Source organism: Juglans regia, chromosome 3, assembly GCF_001411555.2.
Source record: "Juglans regia cultivar Chandler chromosome 3, Walnut 2.0, whole genome shotgun sequence".
NCBI lineage: Eukaryota > Viridiplantae > Streptophyta > Magnoliopsida > Fagales > Juglandaceae > Juglans > Juglans regia.
Genome location: NC_049903.1, coordinates 14,406,753 through 14,433,337, shown reverse-complemented (window position 1 = coordinate 14,433,337; position 26,585 = coordinate 14,406,753). Strand labels below are relative to the sequence as shown.

Genomic DNA, 26,585 nt, shown 5'->3' with positions numbered 1-26,585 from the left:
CTATTTTTAAGCCACTCACCACCACAAACGCTAGGCCAAGAATTGTTACCATCTAAGATTCACTAATCGCCTATAAAAAGCAGTCCCCGCTCCCTCCCCTTATACTATTATTATGATAAAATAATATTTACAATTTTAGAATGTACAAGTTCAATACACTTATTTTGAAAAAATTGAATAAATCTAGAACTCAAATAAAAAATTATTTTTTTAATGGTGGATTCTACTTTTTTTCAAAGAGAGTGTTAGAGATTTGCACACTCTTAGAATTGTATCTAGCATTAATCTTTATTTAATACATCTTTGATTTTTTTTTAAAAATGGCCTAATTCTTGTGCTTGGGATATCATGAATTGGATTAATATTTCCATCGATTCTTTGTTCAACAAAGGCTTAAGAATTTTCCCCACTATGAAATAAAAATGTTATTTCAATGCCAGCAAGCAAACCTCTTGCCTATGCCCCACCTAAAGCAAAAGAACAGAGCTGACCCGTATGATTGCATTCACAGGGAATATTGTGGAAATCCAGTGATATTATTGCTGGTTTATACGATAACAAGCCTTGGGAAGGTCATCTAGTTAAGTTTCCTCAGCCCCATGGCTAAGAATCCCCTCCCCAAGGTCACTTTACATGGAGCTAAAGGCAAGATTTAACTGTCATCATACATCTACTTGGAAATAGAAAGAGAAAAGGGATATATATGTGGTAAAGAAATCCCTTTTTAGCACATGCAGAATATGCTTGACAACTAACATGTAAGCGCGTAAAAGAATGATCGAGATTTTATTGTATATATTCGAACACCAAACTACCAAAAGTTGAAACATGAGTTGTAATTTACTTTCTTCTTAAAATCTCATCGTTGAGAAGAAACTGAAAGGAGGGGATGCTGCGATAGAATCTTTCTTTAACGGTTTGATCTTAAAAAAGAAGTGAATTTGTGAAACTTTTTTGGTTTGGTGATCAAATAATAAAATGAGAGTTTGAGAGGGTGTTAAACTCTTGTTTATTTTATATCTTAACACTTTTTTTCATGTAGGTCAAACTCCTCTTCAATGAGTGGATCCAGAACGTGGAATACTTGATTAATAGGGATGAAATGTAGAATTAGGATTCGACTTCAAGACTTCTGCTCTGATATTTTGTAAAATCACCATACTCTTGTCCCGAAAGTTGAAACTGATGGGAATAGGTAAATTTTATTATTTATTTTATATCTTAATAAAAGGTGAAGGGGGATTTTCTCAAAATGAAAAAAAAAATGCAAGTAGAATAAGCTTTGCAAACGCTGATATCATTTATTTAGTATAAGGAAAGGGAAAGAACATTCAAACTGGAAATAAGTTAATACAACAAACTTTGTTTATCCCCACAGGTTAGAAATTAATTAAAAACAAGAAAAGGGTATCATGACTCAGAACTTGTTGGCCTGGAGCCTTGGTGAAATCGAGTAGAAATGGTGGCATGCTACCCTCTTGGTCTCAAAAGGATGGGAGTTCTGTCATCTGTGTATATAGAAATGTGGAAGTAGTCTAACCTCGGATAAGAATAGTTCAGTCCAAGGAAAAGGAGAAGATAAGGGAAACAAATAAAGGTGTGGGTGTGGTGGTGGTCATAAATAATGATAGCCATTGACAATTTGACACCACCCCCCACACATGCAATTGCCTGCCCTTCTGCACATGCAATTGTCTGCCCTTCTGCACATGCTGTCTGCTCCTCTGATGCTCCTTTCAAACTTGCCATTATTCATCATCTCTCTAATGAACTCAATATCCCATCTGTGCCATCAAAGCTCTTACTGCATATCCTGATCACTATACAACTATATTACAAAGCCAAACCTATAGTTTGATATCACCTAAACTATTTTTTCTTGTTGAGACACATATAATACTGCATATGGTTTATTATTGATTTAGTCATTTTTTGCCATGTGATTCCATAAAGCTGGAGCTGCTGTTGGAAGATGGGTTGCCAAGGCCATGCATTGCAGGTGTCGCTGACAAGTGATGAGGTGGTCATTGGTCAGGCCAGCGGCTTGCATAAATGAGTGAATGACAGTGGGGCCAACAAACCTAAAACCCCTCTTCACCATGTCTTTGCTTATGGTTTCTGATTTGGAGGTCTTCACAGGGATCTTGTGGCATGATTTGTATTGTGTGGAAATTGGCTTGTGATTCACAAATCCCCACAAATACTTTTCAAAGGATCCAAATTCTCTCTTAATCTGCAAACAATGATAAGAAAATATTACAGTTTGCAGCTTATGATAAGTCTGACATAAAAAAAGATAGGTTGTGAGTTTTCATAGTGGGCTCAGTCCATATTACAGTTTGTTTTATTACCTCAAGAATACAGTTAGAGTTGTCCACAACTCCTCGAACTTGGCTCAAGTTTATTCCATAATCGGCACTGATCGACATTATCTTCTTTTCAGTTAATCTGGAGATGATTTCTGCATCAAACCCGGAAAAGGCATCCCTGAAAAAGAAATTCCCAGGACCATTCAATTACACTTGATCGGTGAAAAGCAGAATAACTGGAAAGCATGATCAGCTTAGTAACTTCATTTACTTCTAAAATCAAAGAAGGGAAAATCATTGGCTTCTAAATCACACCAACCTAAACAATTGCCGTTTCTTCAAGATTGAAGTCCAATCTGATCCAACTTGTGCGGCAGTCAACACTAGCAATTCCAACAACAGCCTGCATAGATAATTCAGAGAAGTTAATTTTGAAACTCTGTTCGAGAGAGTGTGTCACAGAGAGAGAGAGAGAGAGAGAGAGAGAGAGAGAGAGAGAGAGAGAGAGAGAGCTCACTTATCATCGTGGACTGGAACTCCCCATTCTTCATCATGGTAAGCAACATAGATGGGATCTGCACTCATAATAAACAAAAAATCATGAAGTTTTGTAACTAATTCACATCAAACGTGTGCAGGAAAGGTAAAAGCTTCCATACCTGAGTTTGGTGTGATAAAAGTACATCTTTTTTCCTCCTGACCACTCGATGAATCAAGAGGAGCTACCTTCCCTTCATACTTGGCAAAGGTTGTTCTTCCATAATGGGCAGTTCGTATCTTTCGTTGTTCTTGCATCATTGCCATTTGTTCCCTCCTCGCAGCTGCTATGCTTCCTGGGGCCTCAACTATCATAGAGGAACGATATTTCAATGTGAAGGTGTCAACAGGAGGTGCAGCTCCAGCACCACCAGCTTTTTTAGGCCTTTTTATTGGAGTCGCCGGTTTGGTTGAGCATGGTGGTGCCAAGACGATGTCAGCTCTAGAATTCAGCCCATTAGGACCGTTGATTCTCTTAAGCGCTGGCAGTCTTGGCGATTTTAACTTGGGAGAGATTGGTGGTGACAATGAAGGCTTCGCTCTAGCATTAGCGGTGTCAGTTGGCGGGGTTGAAGGTGTAGATTTTGGAGAAGGAGCATTTGTGGGGGAACTCTTCTTAACCGAATTGCGTCTTTCTAAGCTAAAAACCTGGTTGCAAGTTGGCTGAAGGACAGGACGGCCATTGATTTGAGCTATAGTTGGGGTAACATTAGTCCCCCGGTGCAATTTCAACTTATTAGAGGAACACATCTTATTTGCTCCTTTTTTTTTTTTGGGTATTGGAAGAAATGAATGATTTGGGGCGAAACAAATTATTGGGAGAAACGAGAGAAGAAAGGATGTGTTTGAAAGCAAGGCATGAGGAGCCAATGAAGGTGGTGAAGTTGGACTTAATGAGGATTTGAGGAATGATGTGGGGTTTTATAAAGTTGGAAAGTGGGGACAGGGGACAAGGGTTGGGGAAGTTTGTAACATGGGGGGGTTGAGGTCTGCCATACACCCCTCTCATGAGGGGCTATTGCTTTTTATCTAATGTGAGGGGCATGGATGACAAGGACACCATCCCTCCAAACTAGGTCAAGATAGATAGAATTTATCACTTTTTTGTGAAGCAAAAACAAAGTGTAGGGATGGTGGTGGTGCCATTGCCAGCCCTCTCATGGACCCTTCTTTCACTATCTTTTGTGTATTTACTGCCCAAGTGTCCATGATCCTCTCTAATCCCAAGCTGGACAGGGGACAAGGACAGATACCAATCATTGCTTCTCTTTACAGCTCAATGAAAATCTCAAGATCATGCCAACCTAAGTTGTTTGCTAGGTATTAGCTCCAGTTTATAAGTTGTTGAACTAATCACATAATAGTGTTTAAAGTCTCCAAAGGCCTTTATGGAGATTGGAGACTCTATTGACACCTATTCAATCAGAGCACATACCTCTATTTTCTTTTCTGTTCTTTTTCTAAATGGGTCAATTTATTAGGTAAGAAAATCTGATCTTATTTAATCTGTAAACTCTATGAACTAACATATATTTGTAAGCCTACTGATGTCAAATTATTCTCAATTTTACTAGGGATACACAGAGCTTAATTGAGCTGTATCACACCTCTTGCACCCCTGAAATTGGTTTCCCAAATATTATCATGAAAAGGGCCATCCAAATAATAATGTTGATGTACTCCGTTTGGATTCAGAGATGAGTTGAGATTTTAGATGAGTTGAATAATATATTGTTAGAATATTATTTTTAATATTATTATTGTTTTAAGATTAAAAAAAGTTGAATTGTTTATTAAATTTTGTGTGAGAATTTAGAAAAGTTGTAATGATGAGATGAGATGAATTGAGGTGAGTTTAGAATCTAAACGGGGTAATCTCTTCAGTACCTTAGCATGAGATGTGAGAAATCTTTGGTGTTTATTCCCTGACAGAGAAAGCACTCACAGAAACATTTTATTTTACCTAATTCTAATCTCAAACTGAAAGCTCCAAAATAAATTCAACAGTAACGCTGCGTTTGGATGTTGAGTTGAGATGATAAAATATTATTAGAGTATTATTTTTTAATATTATTATTATTTTGAGATTTGAAAAAGTTGAATTGTTTATTATATTTTGTATTGAAATTTAAAAAAATTGTAATGATAAGTTGAGATAAATTTGGTAGCCAAACGTTGCTGTTTGAAAGTATTTGGGTAAAAGGGAATTGGATTATGAAAATCTCCAGTGGCCAACATTAATGGGAAAGAATATAAATGAAAAAGGGGTATCCGGAGCCCCCAGCATGATTTGCCAGAGGCAACATGCACAACTGGTAGACAAAGACAATCCCTCGTAACTGTACCAAAAATAAGAAACATCAGGACCTGAGGAAGTTGCACAAGATTGTGGATCCACACTGTTTTGGGTCCCTTAAATTGCAATGAACTATGCAGTCATGCCTATCCATTTATTTTATGTTCACAAACCATCTTGCTTGGCAAGGCTCAATCAATTTGCAATCAAACATATACATGGATGGAATAATGATACAGTTAGGATTAATGTTGACAATAAGAAACATATATTTTAAGTCATCTACAGCTGATTTTGTTGATAAAGTATAGAAGAAGGCTCTAAATATGCATGTCATCTATAGTTGATCATGAGAGATAACCCCAAAACATATCAAATCTAAATGTCAAGATGAAACATGGTCTGTTTGGTATGACCTATTATTCTATCGTTAAGGCCTCTAATCAGCTAATTAACCTATATCGTCGACATGCATCATTTTTTAAGACTTCTAACACTAGAAGAAGACAATTCATAAGAAGGATATAGTTCAAGCAAATTCATGTGCTCTAAACAGTACAAAAAGTAATATAATAATAGAAAAAAGATATTTACAACTATGAATTGTGCAACCGTCGCGTAATTATTTTGAAAAAAGTAAATAAAATATGATACCCACATAAAAAAAAATTAATTTTTTAATAGTGAATCCCACTTTTTTTCAAAAAGATTACGTGACGTTTACGCACTTTACGATTGTATATAGAATTACTTATAATAATAATAGACATGCACACGTGGATGAGCATATTATAATAATAGTAGTAGCAAGAAATTAGAGGTGACAATGACATCTCAATGTCCAACGGCGAATTAGTCCATCCATGCCAACTCCAGACGCCATCCTAGCTAGAATCTTGATTCCACGAAAAGCAAACCATGTGTTTCTCCAACATTTTTGCGTCAATTATGAGAGTCATTTCTAAGACAAACTTGAGCAAATTAATGAGATGTTTGGGAGTGATAACTCAAGTTTCCTATTCATTTGATTTGATAGAGAGAAAAAAAAAAGGTCATGTCATCCTGTTGAACTCCATCTCCCGATAAACTACTCAATGAGTAAAATTGACGATGTTCGAACTTGTGTATATTGCATGTATCCAATGATCATCTCTAATTTTGATACCACTTATCTATTCGTGGGCTATGACTTTTACCTAAAATTAATTGGTATTAGAGAAGAAAAACTCAAATCTTTTATGACATTTGACGTTACACTTCACATGCTTACTTTAAAGCAATAGTAAAGAATGGTACTATGGATACACTTACAATAACGGGTCATTTGTAGGGCTGATATCGGTCCGGTCCGGTCCGGTCTTGGGCCATAATGTGGACCGGACCGGACCTATTCGGTCTACATTTTCTCCACCCTGGACCGGACCGACTCACATATAGGTCCGGTCCGGTCCATTTCGGTCCGGTCCGGTCCAGGGTCGGTCCAGTCGGTCTGGACATGCCTAAAATGGGCCATTCAGCCCATCTAAATGTGATTTTTTTTTGTCCAATTTCAATTATTTTCGGCCCATTTCAAATTTGGTATATTTTTTTAACTAAAACTATTTAAAAAACTTGATTTTGAAAAATACAATGATAAAAAAAAAGTTAAAAGTTAAAACTAATCTATATAAAATAAAAAAAACCCAAAAAAAAAAAAATAATAATACAGATTTTGCCAAGGATTGCTACCCACTGATTTTGTATGTTAATATATATGGAGTATCAACAAAAAATAATAATAATACAGATTTTGCCAAGGATTACTATACTAATACTATATATTATATAATAATACATTAGTAATTTAGTACTAGACTATTAGTATATTTTTTTCTAATACCATATTAGAGTCTATTACTATACTAATAGTATATATTATATAATAATACATTAGTAATTTAGTACTAGAAGTAGACTATTAGTATATTTTTTTCTAATACCATATTAGAGTCTATTACTATACTAATACTATATATTATATAATAATACATTAGTAATTTAGTACTAGACTATTAGTATATTTTTTTCTAATACCATATTAGAGTCTATTACTATACTAATACTATATATTATATAATAATACATTAATACTATAAACTTATAGTGATTAGTTATTATCAATCATGATCAATATAAGTTATAACTTATAACTATATAATAGATTAATAGTATTAGTATTGGACTATTAGTAATATAGTATAGGCTATAGCTATATGTTAGTAATATACTAATATTAGTTATAGTGATTTAGTATAAGTTATAACTATATTACTATAACTATAAGTCTATAAGTCTATAACTATTAACTATTGTCTTAGACTCTTACTCTATGTTAGAGCATTCTCATTGAATTAGCTAAAAATTAAATTTAATGAGAATTTAGCTATTAGGTCAATAAATTGCTCACATTGAATTAGCTATATTCCAAATATTTAGAATATAGCTACAGTAATATTCAAACTAATTTTTAAATTTGGAACACACTATTCATTCATCAAATCCTTTTTATATTATTTCTTTCTCTCTCCTTTTAATATTAATTATTTCTCTCTCCATTTTAAATGACAATTGAAAAAATATAATTAGAATACAATTACAAATTAATATATAATATTATAAATAGTAAAATATGATAAAATAAAATAAATTCATAATTAAAAAAATTTAAAAATTTTCAAAATTATTAATTACTCATTACTATATAATGAATAAATAGATAATTCAATTTGGAGATTTGATGTGAATAGTCAAAATTAAATTCATCTTATATTATTTTATTGTCATATAATGAAAAAATGACTATTCCAATGTGGAGATTTATATAAATGGAATAGCTAAAAGTTAAATTCATCTTACATTCATCAAAAATATACTTTAATTTAGCTATTCCAATGAGAGTGCTCTTAGACTATTACTAATTTACTAATATACTATTAGTATATATTTTTATTAATACCATATTAGACTTTAGAGTCTAGAAGTAGACTCTAGACTATTAATATAATACTTGTATTAGTATAAATATTAATAATTTAGTATTACTATAAAATTATAAATATTACTATTAGTATAAACTTATAAATGTGTATTAGTTAATAATTACTTAATGATGAATTAGTGATAGGATTAGGTTAATTAGTCAAATGAAAATTATATACTTAATATATATAAATTATTAAATTATATATATATTTAATTCGGTCCGGTCCGGTCCGAAAACCAGCCGGACCGTGGACCGGACCGAATTAATTCGGTCCTCTTATTTTTGGACCGGACCGGACCGGAACAACTCTCGGTCCGGTCCGGTTCGGACCGAATTGGCCGGTCCGGTCGGTTTTCCCGGTCCGGACCGCCCGATTATCACCCCTAGTCATTTGTAAAAAAGTGAATTCCATTAATAAAATTTTTTTTTTTTTATATTTTTTTAAGATGAAATCTATTTTTTTACAAAGATTTATATGAGGCTTATTTATTTAAAACTTATACAAATCATTTCTCTCCAATAACAAATAGGTCGTCGTTGTACATGAGTTATTCATATAAACCATACAGTGTATAAACATGAGCTAGGGACATGATCTTGTTATTTTAGCTACTGATGGCCACTTCTCCTTGACATCTTCTACACAAAGGAGCCTCTCAAAGAAATGCATCATTGTACGTACAAAATGCTGAACTTCTCTTGTATTATTTACAAAAAATAATCAAAATTAATGTTCAAACAGGCAGTCACGAGAAACCCAAAATGATGAAACACCTTTTGGTCGCACAAGCTAAGTAAGCTACCCCATCTGTGATGGGACAAGCTAGTTGATTCATTCATTTTCATGCTACAATCCACAGAGCTTGCCTGGATAATGCCTCAATTATGAGTTGCAGATCCAAAACCTTGGTTACTCTACTGAATTTTTAGGCATTAAATCATTGTCAGCAAGTGCCATTACATTTGCTGGAGTTTGGAACTTCCGAATTAAGCTCTCCTGCTAATTTTGAGGTGATTAATTGCAATAAAAGCAGCTAAAGTTTTCACTTAATCAACATAATTATATATATATTGGTATCTCTCATATAATAAATTGGTATTAATATTGCTGGACCTTCACTGTGAGCTGTTAGCAAGGGGGCATTCTTAATGACATTGAAAAGAAAAAGGGGCGTGCTACCCTTGTCACTGTCTCTATGTATTGAGCTTATTGTCCCTAACAAGTGGACCTCGCTGCTGGCATCCATTACAGCTAGCAATCTGTACCACCGATACATCCATTCAAAGTGTTTTTTACCCCCATGGAAATGGTAATCCTAACTTAAGCAGTTACTGAGTCACCACATAGATAGCAAGGGTATATCCAGCTTAGGAATGTCTTTCTAGTGACTACATAAAAGGCCCACAATAAGTATACAAGGTCCAGCTTAGAATTGAAAACCCATTAATGCTTTTATAGTGAGATTAAAAAAATTACAACTTTTTTTTTTTTTATTGTAATTTTTTTTTATGGCCAAGGCCTTTTGTACCATTTTTTTCCTTTTTAGAGTGGGAATGTTAGCAAAGAGAAATGATACGCACAACACTTTTCACAATATATGATATAAAATGAGGATATTTTTATAAAATGATGTTACTTTTATATGATATATTATAATAATACTCCTCATTTTATGGTTTGTTTATGCTGCTTGGTGCTACCTCTACCATGTGCAGTACATGTAACAAATAATCTCTTCCAGATTCACCAATCGATTCTTTTTCGTTTGCAATCCCAAAAATGTTTTTCCATCAAGATTCAATACCATGGAGGATCTCAAAATCTTCTCTACCATTAATATGAAGCCCATGCACGGGGGCTGAATTTACCAGGTCCATACCCAAAATCCGGATGGATACCTAGCCCAATCTACTTTTGGGCAGATATATAGTGGATTGGTGAACCGGAAAGCAAGTATATGACCCGCCTTTTTTTTTCCTATAAAAATTTAAAGAAATAAATAAAATATAAAAAATATATATTTTAAATCTTATTAAAGAAAAAAAAAAGGCTGGCCGACGGTGGCCATCCAGTTGAATGGCACCATCGGCCACCCCTTAGGGCCTAGTCTAGCCACGCGTGGTGGCCAAAGTTGGCCACCCCATGGGCAGCCTGCATAGGGCCATCTCGACTCTCGAGTGGTCGACGGAGGCTACTCCTTGGATCAGGCCGTCCAACGAGGTGGCCACCACAACGGCCACACCTCATGGGTGGCTTTTTTCTGTTCTTGTTTTAGTTTTAAGCTTAAATTCTATTTTTACTTTTTTTTTTTTTGTTTTTTTTTTGCAAGTTTTGAAAATCCAATTTTTTTTTTTAAAAAAAAAAGCATAAAAAATTCAAGACAGCCAAGTAAATACCCGCATATTTACTTGGATGTGAAAACATACGTGGATCCATATATATGCATCTTGATCTATACTCAGATCTGGATATTTGCATTCGAATTTATACTCATTTTTAGATACAAGTTTCTCCAAATATTCCAGTTGAATAATTCTAAATAATATGGCAAAATCTTCACAACAGAGGAGTTGCTATTATAACAAGGGAAATTGAAACACACCGTTTTCATTTTTTGTTCACGTGGGATGCCGCGATTCTCTCTATAGTTATAACTAGAATTTTTCTATTCTATATGTCTCACTCACACACGCATTCTCTCTCTCTCTCTCTCTCTCTCTCTATATATATATTTCCTGTATAATTCTCAAAGCAATATCTTTAGTTTCTATCGTTTCATATCAACATGGTTCTTATTAATTTTATTATAATTATTCAAATAGTTTTAATTTCTTGCCAGCATTTTTTATTTTTCATTTAACTGATATTTGAATGACCTTTTAATATATAAAAAACTCTTTAATTCCTATTATTTGATTAAATGACTATTATATTCTCAAAATACTCTTCATTTTCTATTTTTTAAAATAACTGATCATGAATTTAAATAATTCTAAAGGGCATGGAGTTTTCGATTGAATCACGTCATCTATTCATGTATTAAATGACTATAAATTGAAATAGTTTGAAAGGTTATAGAATTTTAAAAGTTGAAAACGCTTATTAATTATTGTTTTATTTGTAACTACTGTCGTCTTCTTTCATCTATAATATTTCGTTTTCTTCATATATATATATATATATATATATCACTATAGTAATAATTGACTATGACCGTGTTAAAACAAGTTTACATAATCAATTAGTCATAAACTAAATTAAAATATGATATAATAATAATTATTTTCTTCTTCTGTGTATCGTCATTATAACAAGAAGAGTAATATTGCTATATACAGTTATGAAATGTACAAGCATATCGTTTTGGCCATTTTGGGTGGGTTGGGCTGCACCGCTACAGTGTATTGGCCCTATTGGGCTCCTAAACCCATTTGAACTTTTTTTTCCTAAACCCTAAATCAAATCCTAAACCAATTTTAATCTTTGTTTTAGTTATAAATTTTTTAATTTATGGTTTTTATAATCTTTTTATCACTAAATTTAAATGTTTGTATTGATTATTAACAATTACTTTTTAACTAGTGTCTAATTACATGTTATTATATCATAAATTAATATTACATGTTATTAAATATTAACACTTTATAATATTTTATACTAATTTTTAGCTTATTTCTATTATAAACTTATACTATAGAGTTTAATTACAAGTTATTATATTGGTTTCTAACTTATTTCTAATTTAATTATATACTAGCTAGACTTAGTATTAAATGTTAGAGAAAAACTTAAAACAGGTCGGGTGTTCCTTTCTCTTTTACAGCAAGCAATAAAAATACAACACGTGGTGGACTTATTGAAGTTACGGTAGGTGCACATCCATTCTCCCATCTCTCTTTTTCCTTTTTTATTCTCCCTTCTCTCTTTCCTCTTCCCCCCAAAGCCCTCCCTTGAACCCAGTTTCTCATCAACATCTCTCGACAGTTGATAAATTAGAGTGGCAATTGTCGAATATAAGGGCTGGTGGAAATAAGAAAGCAAAAATCAAACTCAAGATCTTTTCTTAGTAGCCAAAGAGAAATAGATCCCACATTTTCTCAGCATCCAAACAACATTACATTTTCTTATCATCCAAACAAAAATATATTTTCTCAGCATCCAAATATAAATTTTGATTAGAATTTAGATCTGGGTATGATCTATAAAACTCAGATAGCATTCTCCATTAAAAAGTAAAATTAAGAAAGAGAACACAAATTACAAAAAACATTAAATTCGGAATTATAAATGTAAAAATAGAACCAGAAAAAAGAAAGAAATCGGATAAAAAAAAAAAAGGGAGAAGCAAACCACAATAATCTAAAGATGATTATTCCTTCATAGTCACATAAAGAGTACATAAAGAGTACAGCTACTCCTTTCAGAGGGTGAGAGAGAGAATTAAAAAAGAAATAGAAAAAGTAGTCTTAAAGAGCAGAAATCTCTCCCTGCAGTTGGCGTCTTTCTCACTTTTTCCTCTCAACTTTCTTGGCAATATCTTATCCATCAAGAAGGTCCTTAATTGTATTCTGCTTTTTAGTGAGAGAGTATTTTAGTGAAAGAGATAGCATGGAGAGAGAGAGATCAACGAGTGATGGGGAGGACCCGACCGGCCTGGAGTCTCTCTCTAAATATTATTATACTAGTGCTATTATACATAAGTACACGTGTTATTAAACATTAATATTACATGTTATTATATATTTATTATTATACATTACTATTACATGTTATTATACTTTACTTATTATGCATTAGTATTACATGTTATTATACATTAGTATTATATGTTATTATATATTAGTGTTACATGGTAGGAATAGTATGGTGTTTATATATACTAAAATATTATTAGTCAATATAGTCTATTTATATTATAGTAAAAGTATATTAATTTATAATAATTAACTCATACTAGTACATTATTGAATTTAACTAACTATATAAGTTATAGTTATATAAAATATATGATTAATATATAAAAAAAATACATAGTTTTATAAAATATATATAATATCGGAGTCGGAGTCGGAGTCGGAGAACAAAGTCGGAGTCGGAGTTGGAGTCGAAGTCGGAGTCAGATCGGAGCAAAGTCAGAGTCGGTCGGAATCCACCTCTGACTTCGACTTTTTGGGAGAAAAAAACTCTGACTCCATCTCCAACTTATTGACTCGGAGTCAGAATTAGATTTTTGAATTTTTGCTCAGTCTTATTAGGGAGAAAGAAAGAAGCACGAATGGAGGTAGTGACTAGTGACATTTATTTTTCATAACAATATAGGAAGAAACGTATATATAATCCTGTAATTTGTACATTACAAAGACTCACAAATCTGATTTCCCTTAAAAAAAAAAAAACATACACAGTACATTTTGAAAAAGAGAAACCTTGAATATAATGTTGGAATGAGATAACCTACTGAAAAAGCGAAATCAAATAAAACAAAAGAATTTCGACTTCCCAATTCTTGCTTTACTAAGTTGAATTGTAGGACTAAGGAAGGTCCTATGGAGCAAAAAATGGTTTACCAGAAGTACTCTACGAACCCACGTATGCCCTAACGACATCCATTATTGGAGCTCGACATATTGGACATTTTCCATTACTCCATTGCAGTTCATGAGCACACTTGAGACAGGTACACATGTGTCCGCATCTGCAAGATATATATATATATATATATATATATATAGAATATTAGATGATGAATATTACTAACATGATTGACAAAATCCTAAACGAAAAGGATATGATATACCTATACAGCAGTGAGTCGACTTGCATTTCATAGCAAATACAACAATTGCCTGTCTTTGGTGCTCCCTCCCCTCGAACTGTCACAACAATTTCATAGACTATCATCATTGTTTTTTTTGCTCTTACATCACGAGGAAAACGAGGGATTTATCCAAAACTTGTATATTTTTAGAGGAATATTGAGCACAAACCTGAATGAACCTCCTGCTTCATGGATTTTTGCATTATCATTTGCATGTCCATGCAACTCTTTATTGATTTTCTTAGCTCAGACATCTCTTGATAGAGTTGTTCCATATGGCCTCTCAAATTGTATATGAGGTCCATTTCCTGTAATAAGTTCATCATGAGTATTACTTTATTGCTCTAAAAGGAATAACTTTAGATAACTCATAGGAAAATATAGTATAACTCACTGTTGAATTACGATCTATGGAGGATGGGTTTTGCTGAGTATTCTGAGAGTGAGTTTGAGATGACAAATGTTCGGATGGAGATATTGTTGTAATGCGTTCAAAATTATCACCAACTTCATTATCCCGATAAGTCCATGCCCATTGTGGAGATGGCGAAGGCTCTTGAAGCGATGATGAGGATTGATCAAAATAACCGCCGCCTTCACGATAATGATCTCTACTAATGACACTTTCCTCCTCTTCTTCCTCTGTCTCATCTCTGTCTTCCTCCGCCACCTCCTCCTCTTCTCCACCCTCTTCTTCTTCATCATCTTGATCTTCTTCTTCGTCTATTTCTTCTTCTTCTTCTTCTTCTTCTTCTTCTTCTCCGTCTTCTTCTCGATGACTGTTGGATGGATATGTGTGTCGTTGTAAGAAGGACATTAATTGTTCCATTCTCTCTTGGCTGCCATCCTCATCTTCTTCCTCTGCGTGAGTTTGTATTTCTATACGAGCTACCATCAATTTGTCAATTCTCTCTCTTAAGTCGCTAGCAAGAAAATTTGATACTGTTCTTCTGCATAGTTAAAATTCAAAATTAAAATTTGTGAAACATGAAAATGTAGTCTATAAGTTGAACTTTCTAAACGCAGAGAAAAAGGGTTTTCTTAATCACAAAGACATCCCTATAGGTCTTGATTAATGGTACCTAACATGCATATTTACCATTTTCCTTTCAAGATAAAGCAGTGGATGAAAACATAAAGAAGGAAAACAAACAAGCTTGTATACCTTTCAAGTAGCTGACGCATATCTCCATTGTCTGTGCTAAGCACCTCCTGGTACCGTGCTTTTCTACAGCTTTCCCAGTAGCTTTGTGGCCGAGAGATGTCACCAATCCAGTCATAATTGGTTTCTACATACTCGTGGCTGCTGCCCTCTAGGTCTTCTGCTATCTCATTCTCATCCCAAAAACTCAAGGGAGTAGTTGGATCTGCACTTTCTTCCAAGTCAATGTTTCTAGCCTCTGAGCTTGTTCCTTGAGATGTCTCATTTGAATCTCGACTCGATTCTTCATGGACATCTTCCCTTGTGTGTGGCAATGAGTTTTGTATCTCGAGTGGAATATTGTGCTCCTCAGTGATACTAACTTCCTGATTATTAGTGTGGTCACTAGGCTGAGTAGGGGTCAAAGAAATGTCCAAATCAGCAGCGTTGTTCACTATCTCCTGACGAGGACTTTTTGTATTAGTTACTTGGGTTGTTGCAAGCTGCGCTGCTTCTGTTCTAAATCTGTCCCTACATTTGATTTGGGTTCCATGTCATCATAAGCCAACCAAAGTAATTTTATTCCATTAACGTACTTTGAATATTATCAAATTTATCCAATTCTATCCAATCTTAAGCAATTGAATGAGCTGCCCCACCTTCTTTAAAGTAATAATTTTCAATGAAATAGCAAACAACATTCTTATTGTTTTCAACATACCATAGAAAATATGCTTCAAACCCTCAAACAAATAGATATTACCATCCTTAATCAATACTGAGCAATGTTTCTCAAAAAACTTTCATCAGTTGCATATGTTAATCCAACAATGGAAAAGCAGCATACCTTAGTTGAATGATGGAAGATCCTTGTGGTAGCCTGTTGATTTCAGATGATGCTGGAGGCGAGGAACGTTTATCTTGAATTGCCGCTTGGCGTTGCAGTACTCTAAGCCGAATCAATGACTGCAAACAAGCATTATATTAAGCAGAAGAAATGTGTTTCCAAAGGGTAAGCAAGAAATTATTACTAGATTATGTTTATCACAATGAAGTTTTGTATGGATATATTACTTGAATGCGGCCTCTTTGTGTGAATCCTGAAACTGCTCGACGCTCAACCAATGTGTCTAGTTCCCTATGCCTGTCGCGCTGTAATTGCATGAGCAAATCCTTGAATGCTTGTCGTCCTCTGATCCGAGGTGAAATCATAACCTTATGGAGAACTCTATGCTCCACTTTATCCCATAATGGAAGACGCTCATGCTCTGAATGCGGCGATCCATGCAAGCTAGAAAGCCCGTGATCATATTCTCCGCTGCTCCAAGAAGAATGTAATGAAATCTGTGTTTGATTTGAAGATATCAATTTCTGAATTATATCCGCAACTTTGACCCCCTCACTCTCTCCTACATCTGAGTTTTGGCCTTGTGTTGAAGAAGATGGGTCACTAGGAGTTGTTCTATCCGACTCCCAATCTGCAAACGATTCTTGATTACGTGGAACATCATATCTTTCATCATCTATAGAAGAACCATTGTCATTAGAGATGAAACCAGAATTCGACCCTGTAGATGAGGCTGAAGAACCAGATTTTGTCCTGTTGGATTGGTTTAGCCTCTTCTCCCATATCCGAACGAGGGAAGATGCGCCAAGATTCAAGGATCCTACAGAACTATCCGATGGAGCTGGAGAATCGTCCCTCCTAGAACTTGATGTGCTTGATGATCTAGCAGTGGGTGAATTCGATGGTGACAAGAGCTCAGCCTCCTCGCTTTGTTTTTCAATTGTCGATACCATTTCTCGTGCTTTTTGGGCAGCCCATCGATCAAGAATTCGCGAACTCCTCAGACTATCATTGTTCTTAAGATTATTACTCATGAATCGAAGGCTTTGGTGATTCTTGCTATCTCCATTGCCGACCCAAGAATCAATATGATTGTTTTGATTCCTCAAGTTCTCGTCGAACTCAGAGCAACCAGAAGTGATTGATATGCAGGAATGGAGGTGACCTCTAACCAAGCTCTTGAGGCTTTTTTGGAAAGTCGCATGGGCATTGCTTTCTCTACGTCTGTCATGCCTATTGTGATCCTTTAGAACACAACCAAATGGAGGAGAGGAAGAAACGTCGACTTGCGAGGACGCCATTTTCCTTGGAATCCAGATTCTCAAAATCAAGAAAATCCTTTTTAGCACATATAAATCCAAAAGAAGACATAAGAGAATGAATGGGCAGATTGGAAACAAACTCAGGCTCACGCTACCGCAAGATCACTCTTTTCAGAATTGGAAAATCCCAAAGAAGCACAGAGAGATGGATAGACAGAGAGAAAGCAGAAATGAGCAGGAGAAGTGGAGAACCAATCGCTCTTGCACAAAAACAGAGGAGCTGTCCAAGGCAAATATAAATATAAACCACTTAAGAATAGCTCATACTCAATTGCATATACCTATATTTAGAACTCCATGCAAACGAGTAGAGAGAGAAACAAACCCCCCCACAGAGAGAGAGAGAGAGAGAGAGAGAGAGAGAGAGATCGTTGCAAGGATTGAGGCCTAAATTGGAGTTTGACGGTTTGTTTCAACGAAATAAACCAAATTATCAGCCTCGAGAAATTGTCGCTGTACACGTGGATCTATTGGAGTGGGCAAAAACGGAGAAGGTCTTGTTAATGAAGTAGTGAAAGAGTTTTGGGGAGAGACGTTGGGTATGAGCGGTTGGGAATGTGGGGTCACAGGCACAATCCATAGTTTGTAGCAGAAAACTAAAAATGCAAGAAAATGCCAAAAAGAAAAGCGTAACGCTAGATGTAGCCTCAAATTATGCAAGTTTTACAGATTTTTTTCAAAAATTAATATCATTAAATATATATCTATATATATATATTTTCATATAAATCTTAAATTTATTCATTTTTTTAAAAGAAATGTACTAAATTTGCACAACTAACATTGCAAATATCATTTCAAAAAAAAAAAAAAAAGTAGTCTATATGCACACACTCAATTGCATATGTTCTTTTGTTTAATTAGATAGTGATTATATCACCTTAGGGATAATTCCAAGCGGTTTCCATATTTCTAACCCATTTTCATTCTTATCCATCCCCCTTTTTTTGCTCTCAACCTCTTCTGTATTTGCACTTATATTCACATGAGCAAACTACAATGGTAGGTTTCTTTTCCAATATAAATTTAAGGAATAATGGATCTTAGTTTGTTAAAGAATGACTTGTGATGGAGGCCTGATTTGGATAGTGAGATAAGATGAAATAATCTGTGAATAATAGTGAAATAATTTATGAATAGTAGTTAAATTATTTGAGTTGAGATGTTTTATGGTATTTTGGAAAAGGAGAAAGAAAAAGTTGAATAAAAAAATTATAAAGTTAAAATATTATTAGAATATAATTTTATAATATTATTTTTATTTTGAGATTTGAAAAAATTGAATTGTCTTTTGTATTTGTTTGAAAGTTTGAGAAATTTGTAATGATTAGGTAAGATTAGATGAAAAATTTGAAGATTTGAAATTGAAAAATGTTTATGTTTGTAGTATTTAAATATTAAAATGAGATGAGATGAGATAGAATGTTCTTACTATCCAAACCAGGCCTAATAAGGCTCCTAATCACACTTCAACCATCAAGCCTATGGAGGAAAATAGGGAAAAACTACAAAACTTATTCTCAAAATATCATCTAATTTACAACTATTTTTTGTATTTTGTTTGAAAGTTTGATAAATCTGTAAGAAAAACTCTACTCACCATCTTTACACCACACACTATACATAATTTTTTTATTTTTTTTCTTATTAAATGTGTGGGGTATGGATGATGAGCAAAATAAATTAATTAGTTTAAGAAGAATAAAATAAATAAATTTAAAAATAAATGTAGTGTTTGGTGTGTGTGGATGATGAGTAGCAAAACTCAAGCTATAATGATAGGTAATGATCATTAGATAAAAAAGTTGAAAATTTAAAATTAAAAAATATTTATATTTATAGTGTTTGAATATTGAGATGAGTCGAAAGGCCCTTACTATCCAAACCAGACCTTATTAAGGCTCCTAATCACACTTCAACCATCAAGCCTATGGAGGAAAATAGGGAAAAACCACAAAAACTCTCCTCAAAATACCATCTAATTTACAACCACTAACAAACTATTAATTTTGACATATACCGCTTTAAGTTTAAACTACTTGATGAAAAAGGAGAAGCACAATTTAGAATGATGAAAATGGAAATCATCTAAAGTTTTCTACTTGATCGACAATATTAGGGATGATGTAAGGTCCACGTATTGTGTCTACCTTGTTTTGAAACTTAAAGGAGAGTTTGGACAGAAAACTATAAAGGATCTTATACTAACAAATATTTTCATATATTTAGGCAAATATATCCGCTTGTCTAACTCTAGACTTGATCCTAATTATTTCATGTCTAATATGCGAGTATATGTTCTCTTAGCAAATTAGGAAGGCTAAGTTTAGATTTGACCTCGTTTATTTTTACAGATGAGATAAGATGAACTGAGATAAAAGTTAAAAATTGAATAAAATATCGTTAAAATATATATTTTTAATATTATTTTTGTTTTGAAATTTAAAAAAATTAAATTATTTATTTAATTTATCTCGTGTGTGAATATAGAAAAATTATAAAGATTAGATGAGACAAAATGTGAATAATTATGAAAATAAACGAGAATATTATTATCTAAATTTATGCCTAAAATGAGTGAGAGATGAACACATAAAATTAGCATTACTAATGAATAATATATAATCACTCCATATAGCTATCTTTCTCATTCTAGGTTAGTAACCTTTCAACATGAACCCGAAAACATTCTCATTATATGGGAGGGGCTCCATAGTACGTGAGGATGGATCCCATTGTGTCGTGGGCTGTTTGGGGTAGGACGTGGTAGTAAATGGTTTTCAATCCTTTTTCTTCTTCGTTTTTAAATTTTGCTTTGTTAAAAAAAAGTTAATTTGATGTATATTGTATTTTAGTTTTACTTTTTAATTTTTTAAATACAGCACACGACATTATAAAAAAACATGTCTTTCATTTTCCCAAACAAATACGGACGAAAGAATGAGCTAAAGGTGTCAATAAAAAAAAAGGATTTTAACTTTTCTAAACTGAAAAGTTCGATTTTTTAATGTCAGAAAAAGGAAAAGGATAAAGGGTTATTATCATAATATTCTCCATTAAATTCCAATATCTTAATATAATTCTACACGTTAAGAAAGATTAATAGTTATACTTTTATTAAATGCGAGAAGACATCATTATTTGTTATAAATTGTAAGGTCTTTTTATGAATTATGATAGAGTCTCGAGGACATGTTTGGATATAGAAACACTCTCAATTTATTTTATAATTATAATTTTTTAAAATTTTTACATAAAATATATATAATAAAAAATTTAATTTTTTAAATCTTAAAACAATAATAATATTAAAAAATTATAATATTCTAATAATATTTTATTCAATTCATCTAAAATCTTTTAATTTTATTTAATCTCATCTCACAATTCAAATCAATCCGTTACGAGTTTCATGCAGACTCCTGCCGAATGACGCGAGAGGGTCAGTGTGGAACACGCGTGATTCCCATGCATGAATCTAGTACCATAGTTTTTTGAATTTTGTCCAAAGCAGAGCCTCCCCCTTAGTCCATCTCCAAAATTTCAATGCTAGTTTTCTCCGCTTTGCAAACTTCCACACAGTGCCATCGGCCAACTCAATAACATCCAATTAACACTAAAAGAAGATGTATCTTTGAGAGTAAACTACAGGAAATCATCCCAAGTTGCATACAAATAAGCAGAATTTTAGGCCAAAAACATATAAAACAATGTCAACTAATTATAATTGGCGGAGTTTAAGTGAAATGGAGATGATCCGTATTAGATAAATTAACACGATGGTAAAAAAAAAAAAAAAAATTACGACATGAATCACTACAATAAATACTATTTTTTTTAAGAGTGAGAGTAGTGAAAAAAAATAAATCCTTCGTGAAAAAAAAAAATTCCCACCAATTTGTTCTTTGAGAGACTCGTGGCATATAATAGGTGGAAAAAGAATATTTTTCCACCAGACCATAAGTTCAATGGGAAAAACTTTTTTTTTTCCACGACATTTGTGACGGTTAAAATTTTTTTTCTTCGTGACAAATAAGGTCTCATTTGGTATAATATAGTGAAAAATAACATCATTTTTCATGAAAAGTAGTTGTGCCAAAAACTTTTTATCCATGACATATCTTCGTAGAAAAAGTTATCTTTTGATATGATATAGTACATCGATGTACTATCTGATCAAATTAATTTGATCTTTTGTAGCATCGGTGTGATCGTACCAAAATCATCTCAATTTTATCTCCCAACTAAATTAAACAACACAGAACAAAAAATTAGTTAGATCATGATAAATTATCTTAATATAATGTAATATAAATTAAATTCATTTTCCCTCGTGATCATTTATATAATCGTTCTTGCTAAAAAAGACAAAGAAACAAAAAACAAAAGGCCGCCCTCTTTGAAATGCTCCAACTCCTACAGTTAAATACTTTAATTTTGCATGTCTTGTGTCTTCTGGGCGTTGAAAACTTGACAGCATGGTTAGAGCTAGACGCAAAATCTCGAGAAATAATTTAGCATGCAAGGGCGAAACAGATGTACTTAAATAAATAAACGATAAACAAATAAATATTTTTGTGGAGGCTGGAGTTAGGGGTAAAATAGGGAGGGATGAAATTTTTAATTTGAGAAAGTAACATAAAAAAAGTATAGTAATACTAGATACAATCATAATGTGTGTAATACTCTAGCATTTTCTTTTAAAAAGTGGGATCCATTATGAAAAAGTTGATTTTTTTCATGTGAGTTCCAAATTTTTTCTAATTTTTTAAAAGGAATAAGTGGGACTCATACACTCTAGGATTGCATTAATAATTTCTCAAAAAAGATTATTTGTAACATCCAATACCTTGAGATTAGGGAGTTACTTCCTGTCACTTAAGATTACCTTTCACAATATTGTTATTAACTGATTTAAAGTCTCAATAACACGTATCACTAATTGATTCAATCCAACATATACGATCCTCTACAAGAACATTAATGAACTACTCAAACCTAATTAACTAGGAACACCACCAAGTTTCAGTAACAATATCAATATCCCGAAATAACACTCAAAAGAAAATGACTAGTTTCTTTAATAAAATCCATTTATAAACTCTTGTAACCTTTGTCACTTATTCCATTACGCTCAACTAATTTCATTCATGATTTCTAATCTTGGTTCTCGGCTGAAACATCTAAATCATTTGAAAAATAATGAAGATAATTGGGTGAATTATCAACAACTCAGTAAGCAGTGAGCCTGTACTAGTGTGTAAACATAAGCCATTTATAAAATGTATAAGACAGACAATTATCAAAATACTTGAGATATTTCCAAAAACATCTTATTTCAATAATCATTATACATATATATGTGGTAGAGACATTCGGTGCAAGTATACTGAACAACATCAGAGATAGCGCAAAGGCCATGTTTACCCGCATGGTAGGGTTTTGCATTTTGTGGATAATCAAATAAAACATAAATCACTAAGCTAGCAAAATAATTGCACTCGGAAATCAAAGGCCACAAATTTTACACCCGTGGCAAGGTCAGACATCGAAGGCCACCATTTTACTCCCGTGACAAGGTCAAACATCATATAATATCATATGCAATGCAATAATAGGAATAATATACTGATAAGATAATATAATATAATCGGATAACTATGTTAGATTTCATATTCACAATTTATGTAGTAGAGAAATAGAATGCACAAATATACACATGTTTACACTAGTCATAATAAAATGTCAAATGTCAAATGTCAAAGTTTAGAATAGGCTAGTGCAGAAAATAACTGAGGCTGTTTTTATAAAAAAATACGTAGGTTTTCACAAAATTGACCTCAATCAGCTTTTGACAAAGTCTAGCATAGAAACATCACTTACCTGACTTCTGCAATATACTGTCTAAGCTTTGAACTCGAACATAATCCGTGTCCTGACCTAATCCAAAATCACTAATATATAAGTATTTGAATTTAACATAGAGCCATATTACTAATAAAATCCTAATGTCCATACTATAGTCCAATACGAGCCTAGTAAACAACCAAAAACCAAAATAGTCCATCATGGTGCCTTGGTTTTGTTATGGCCCAATCACAACATCCATTGCACTACTCCACAAATAAATTCGCACAACCTCAAATTGTTAAAATTTCAACCCAACGCATGTCACAATACACATTCATTCCCTCCTCCAACCACAACCATCATAATTCAGGAATCTCCAAATGCCAATAAATCATGGAATTATTCAACTACCAGTCCCAACATCAAACACATACAACGGGCAACCCAAACTTCCAATGAGCACAATTACAATAGCTACGAATTTAATGAGGGTAATGAGGCCACAGTTCGAGAGTACCTTACCAACTCTCGGAGCGGTAATCGGTGAGGTTCGTTGGTGTAACTACGTTGTCTATTAGCGCTTCAGGGTGTTCTGTGATATTGAAAATACACAAAAAATAAAATCTGAGAGTAGTAAGGTGGCAGATGACGTAAAAATCAAAATTTGGGCTTACTGTGAATGGTGTTGTGGTACAGAGTCCGACTGTACTCACGGTGGAGAGAGAGAGTGATAGGATGTCTTGGTGTTCAAGGCCTGCTACGATGCTGACAGAGTTACAGAGAGAAAGAGAGCAAGAGAGAGAGGGAGGGAGGTGTAGAGGTTCACCGAGAGAAGGGTTGGCCATGACTATGGGTGGAGTTGTGGTCGTGTTCTTCCAGCAAGGAGGTGCTATGACTGGTGGCCCGTGGAGTTGGGTGTCATGGCTGGCGGGGCAACTCGTTTTCGGCTTCACGGCATGGGTCTTAGAAGCAGGTGGTAGCGTCGTTTAATCCTTCAATGCAACCATGGTGCAACAGCATCTTGTTGAGACACGGAGGCCACCCACACGGTGGTCAGCACTTTTTGCGTAGGGGGAGATGTGCAATCGGCTTTTCTCGATTTGGGAAATGTTGCTTTGTTTTTGTATTGTAAAACAGGGGGCGTTCGTACATGGGTTGCATCGGTTATGTGTGGAGGACAAGGGCTGAGTTTTGGACGGTGCAAAGCTTGGTGGATCTCGGTGAAGGGTTGCACGCATACGGGGTAGGGTGGTTTTCAGTGTGGTTGACTTTCGGTGTAGCTGCATTGCGTGAGCAGGTTTAGTGGCTGCTTTGGCTCTCGGTGAAAATTAAAGTGGCTTACAGTTTGGGTGTGCAACGTGTGGCTTGAATAACAGAGGTTGATGGTAGTTGTTGAGAGGCTCGATGTGGGCTTTGGTGGAGACAACAGCAGTCCTACGTTGAAGGTGATGGTTGGTTTTTTTGTTTTTTTTTTGTGGTGTTGTGATTGCACTTGGGCATGGTTGATGGTGAATGAGTGCGGGTCCTTTTGTGCAGAAAATGTGTGGCATTAATGTGAGGATGAACGACCATATAAGGAAAATGCTAGGGAGCCCGATTTGGGCTCCCGTTTCTAATTTCCCGTCTGACGTGGGAAGGCCAGTTGGCCTTTCCCACTTTACATTTTTTTTTTTACTTCTTCTTTTCACGTGATTCTCTTCTCTCCTGCCCCACGTATCCCTCCTTTCCATTCTCCCTCACCTCTCTCACTCGCGTCTCCCCTCCCATTCTCCCTCACCCAGATCACAGACCGCGTCTCTGTCTCCATCTCCCCCTCGCGTCTCCATCTCCATCTCCATCTCCGGTCACTGCCTAGTTCTTCTCCAAGGTAAGATGCCGATTACTCTCCGATTTTTTTTTTTTTTTTTAAATTTTATTTCAGATGCTTTAGTTTTGTTTTTTGTTTTCTGGCTTTGGTTGTACCAACTCAAACCGAGTCCAGCACGTACTTTGACTACCCACCTAAATGAACCAGAAGAGCTCCAAACCTGCACAAATAATGAAGAAAACGAATAGTCTTGTGAAATGGTTGCACTTGAAGCACTGCGAATCTTTTTCATCAACTTTTTTCTCAACAGATAAATACAATGTGACAAGAGTGAAACCAACATTTGGGACACTTAGAGCCAGAAGTTCCATGGAGACGAATCGAGTAGCATATAGATACATCTCTAAAGACAAAGAGTAAAGCGAGCTGGTTGTCTCTGGAGTTTGGATTTGCAAATGGAGGATTTAGGATAAATCAATGGTTTAAGTGACAGTGAGGGTTTTGGACGGGTTTGTAAGTAGGCGTTGAAGACAATGAAGAGACAATAATCAATGATGTAAGAAGTAGCATAGATAGTGATTCCGAATATGAATGAATTATTACAATAATGCCAGTAGTGATGATGGAATTGTTGTACCAATTTGAGACCCATTGTTGGGCTTTTTTTTTTAAATATTAGTTTTGTGTTTTGTTGAGTTTTGAAATTTTATCTCATCTCAATTTCAGCGCTGTTGAGTTCGTGGATTTTTTTCGGTTAATTTTATTTCATCTGTGAGTGAGAGGTTCTCAAATAGTTTCGACTTTGTTTTGGTTACTTTTATGAGTTTCGGTGTTGTTGGTAATCAAAGTACGTGAGGAGAAAAAAAAAATTAAAGTGGGAAAGGCCAACTGGCCTTCCCACGTCAGACGGAAAATTAGAAACGGGAGCCCGATTTGGGCTCCCTAGCATTTCCCACCATATAAATACACTGCAGCAACCTTAGCTAAGGGAGATAACATATGCATGAAATGTGGTCCCTTGGAGGCTGTTGTGTGCTAAAGGTAAATAGAGGACTAAAACTAGGGCTTGAAAAAGTATAAGATGCACATATTGTAAAGATTTATTCAAGAGTTCTTTTATATAGAACTCAAATAAAGAAATATGATAACAAATATTCACACAAAACCAAACAAGATCCAACAAATACAGAACCCCATTTACATAACCAAAAACATCAAGAAATAGAGCAATAACGAGAACAGTAATCAAAGAAATAAAAAATAAAAGAAATAAAGAATCAACACAATTGATTTACGTGGTTCAACCCTAATGGTCTACATCCACAACAGGAATGGCCTCAGATCTTTATTGATGATCAATATCCTTCACAGAGAAGCCTCAGAATCACATGTATATACAAAGCCCTCACTCCCTCTTAGAAAATCACAGTGATTTTTCCCTCCAAGTGAAAACCCTAACAAACCCTAGATTCCCCCCTCTCTGTTCTCCCTCTCTCTATCGAAGCCTCTCAAAACAACAGAATGCCCAAAAATGAGAAATGAGCTAGGGTTTACAACACGATAGTTATAAATATATAGGATAAAACAGATGGCAACACGTGTACTGATCCAGTGGCATCAAATTCTTAATACAAC

General features: G+C 34.2%; 2 protein-coding genes across 2 annotated transcripts; both read right to left on the bottom strand.

Annotated features, from left to right (window-relative positions):
- Positions 1–1,276: 1,276 nt before the first annotated feature.
- LOC108993927 lies at positions 1,277–3,760 on the bottom strand. Its single transcript, XM_018968982.2, has 5 exons — positions 2,969–3,760; positions 2,827–2,884; positions 2,629–2,712; positions 2,352–2,487; positions 1,277–2,233 (listed from the first exon to the last, which is right to left on the bottom strand). The coding sequence occupies exons 1-5, from the start codon at positions 3,594–3,596 to the stop codon at positions 1,922–1,924; spliced, it is 1,218 nt and encodes a 405-aa protein (XP_018824527.2). The 5' UTR covers positions 3,597–3,760; the 3' UTR covers positions 1,277–1,921.
- A 9,702-nt stretch (positions 3,761–13,462) lies between these two features.
- LOC108993931 (altered inheritance of mitochondria protein 44) lies at positions 13,463–17,500 on the bottom strand. Its single transcript, XM_018968986.2, has 7 exons — positions 16,199–17,500; positions 15,972–16,090; positions 15,149–15,655; positions 14,378–14,933; positions 14,153–14,291; positions 13,963–14,038; positions 13,463–13,860 (listed from the first exon to the last, which is right to left on the bottom strand). Exons 1-7 carry the CDS (start codon positions 17,270–17,272, stop codon positions 13,743–13,745), a joined length of 2,589 nt encoding a protein of 862 aa, XP_018824531.1. The 5' UTR covers positions 17,273–17,500; the 3' UTR covers positions 13,463–13,742.
- Between the last annotated feature and the right edge of the window lie 9,085 nt (positions 17,501–26,585).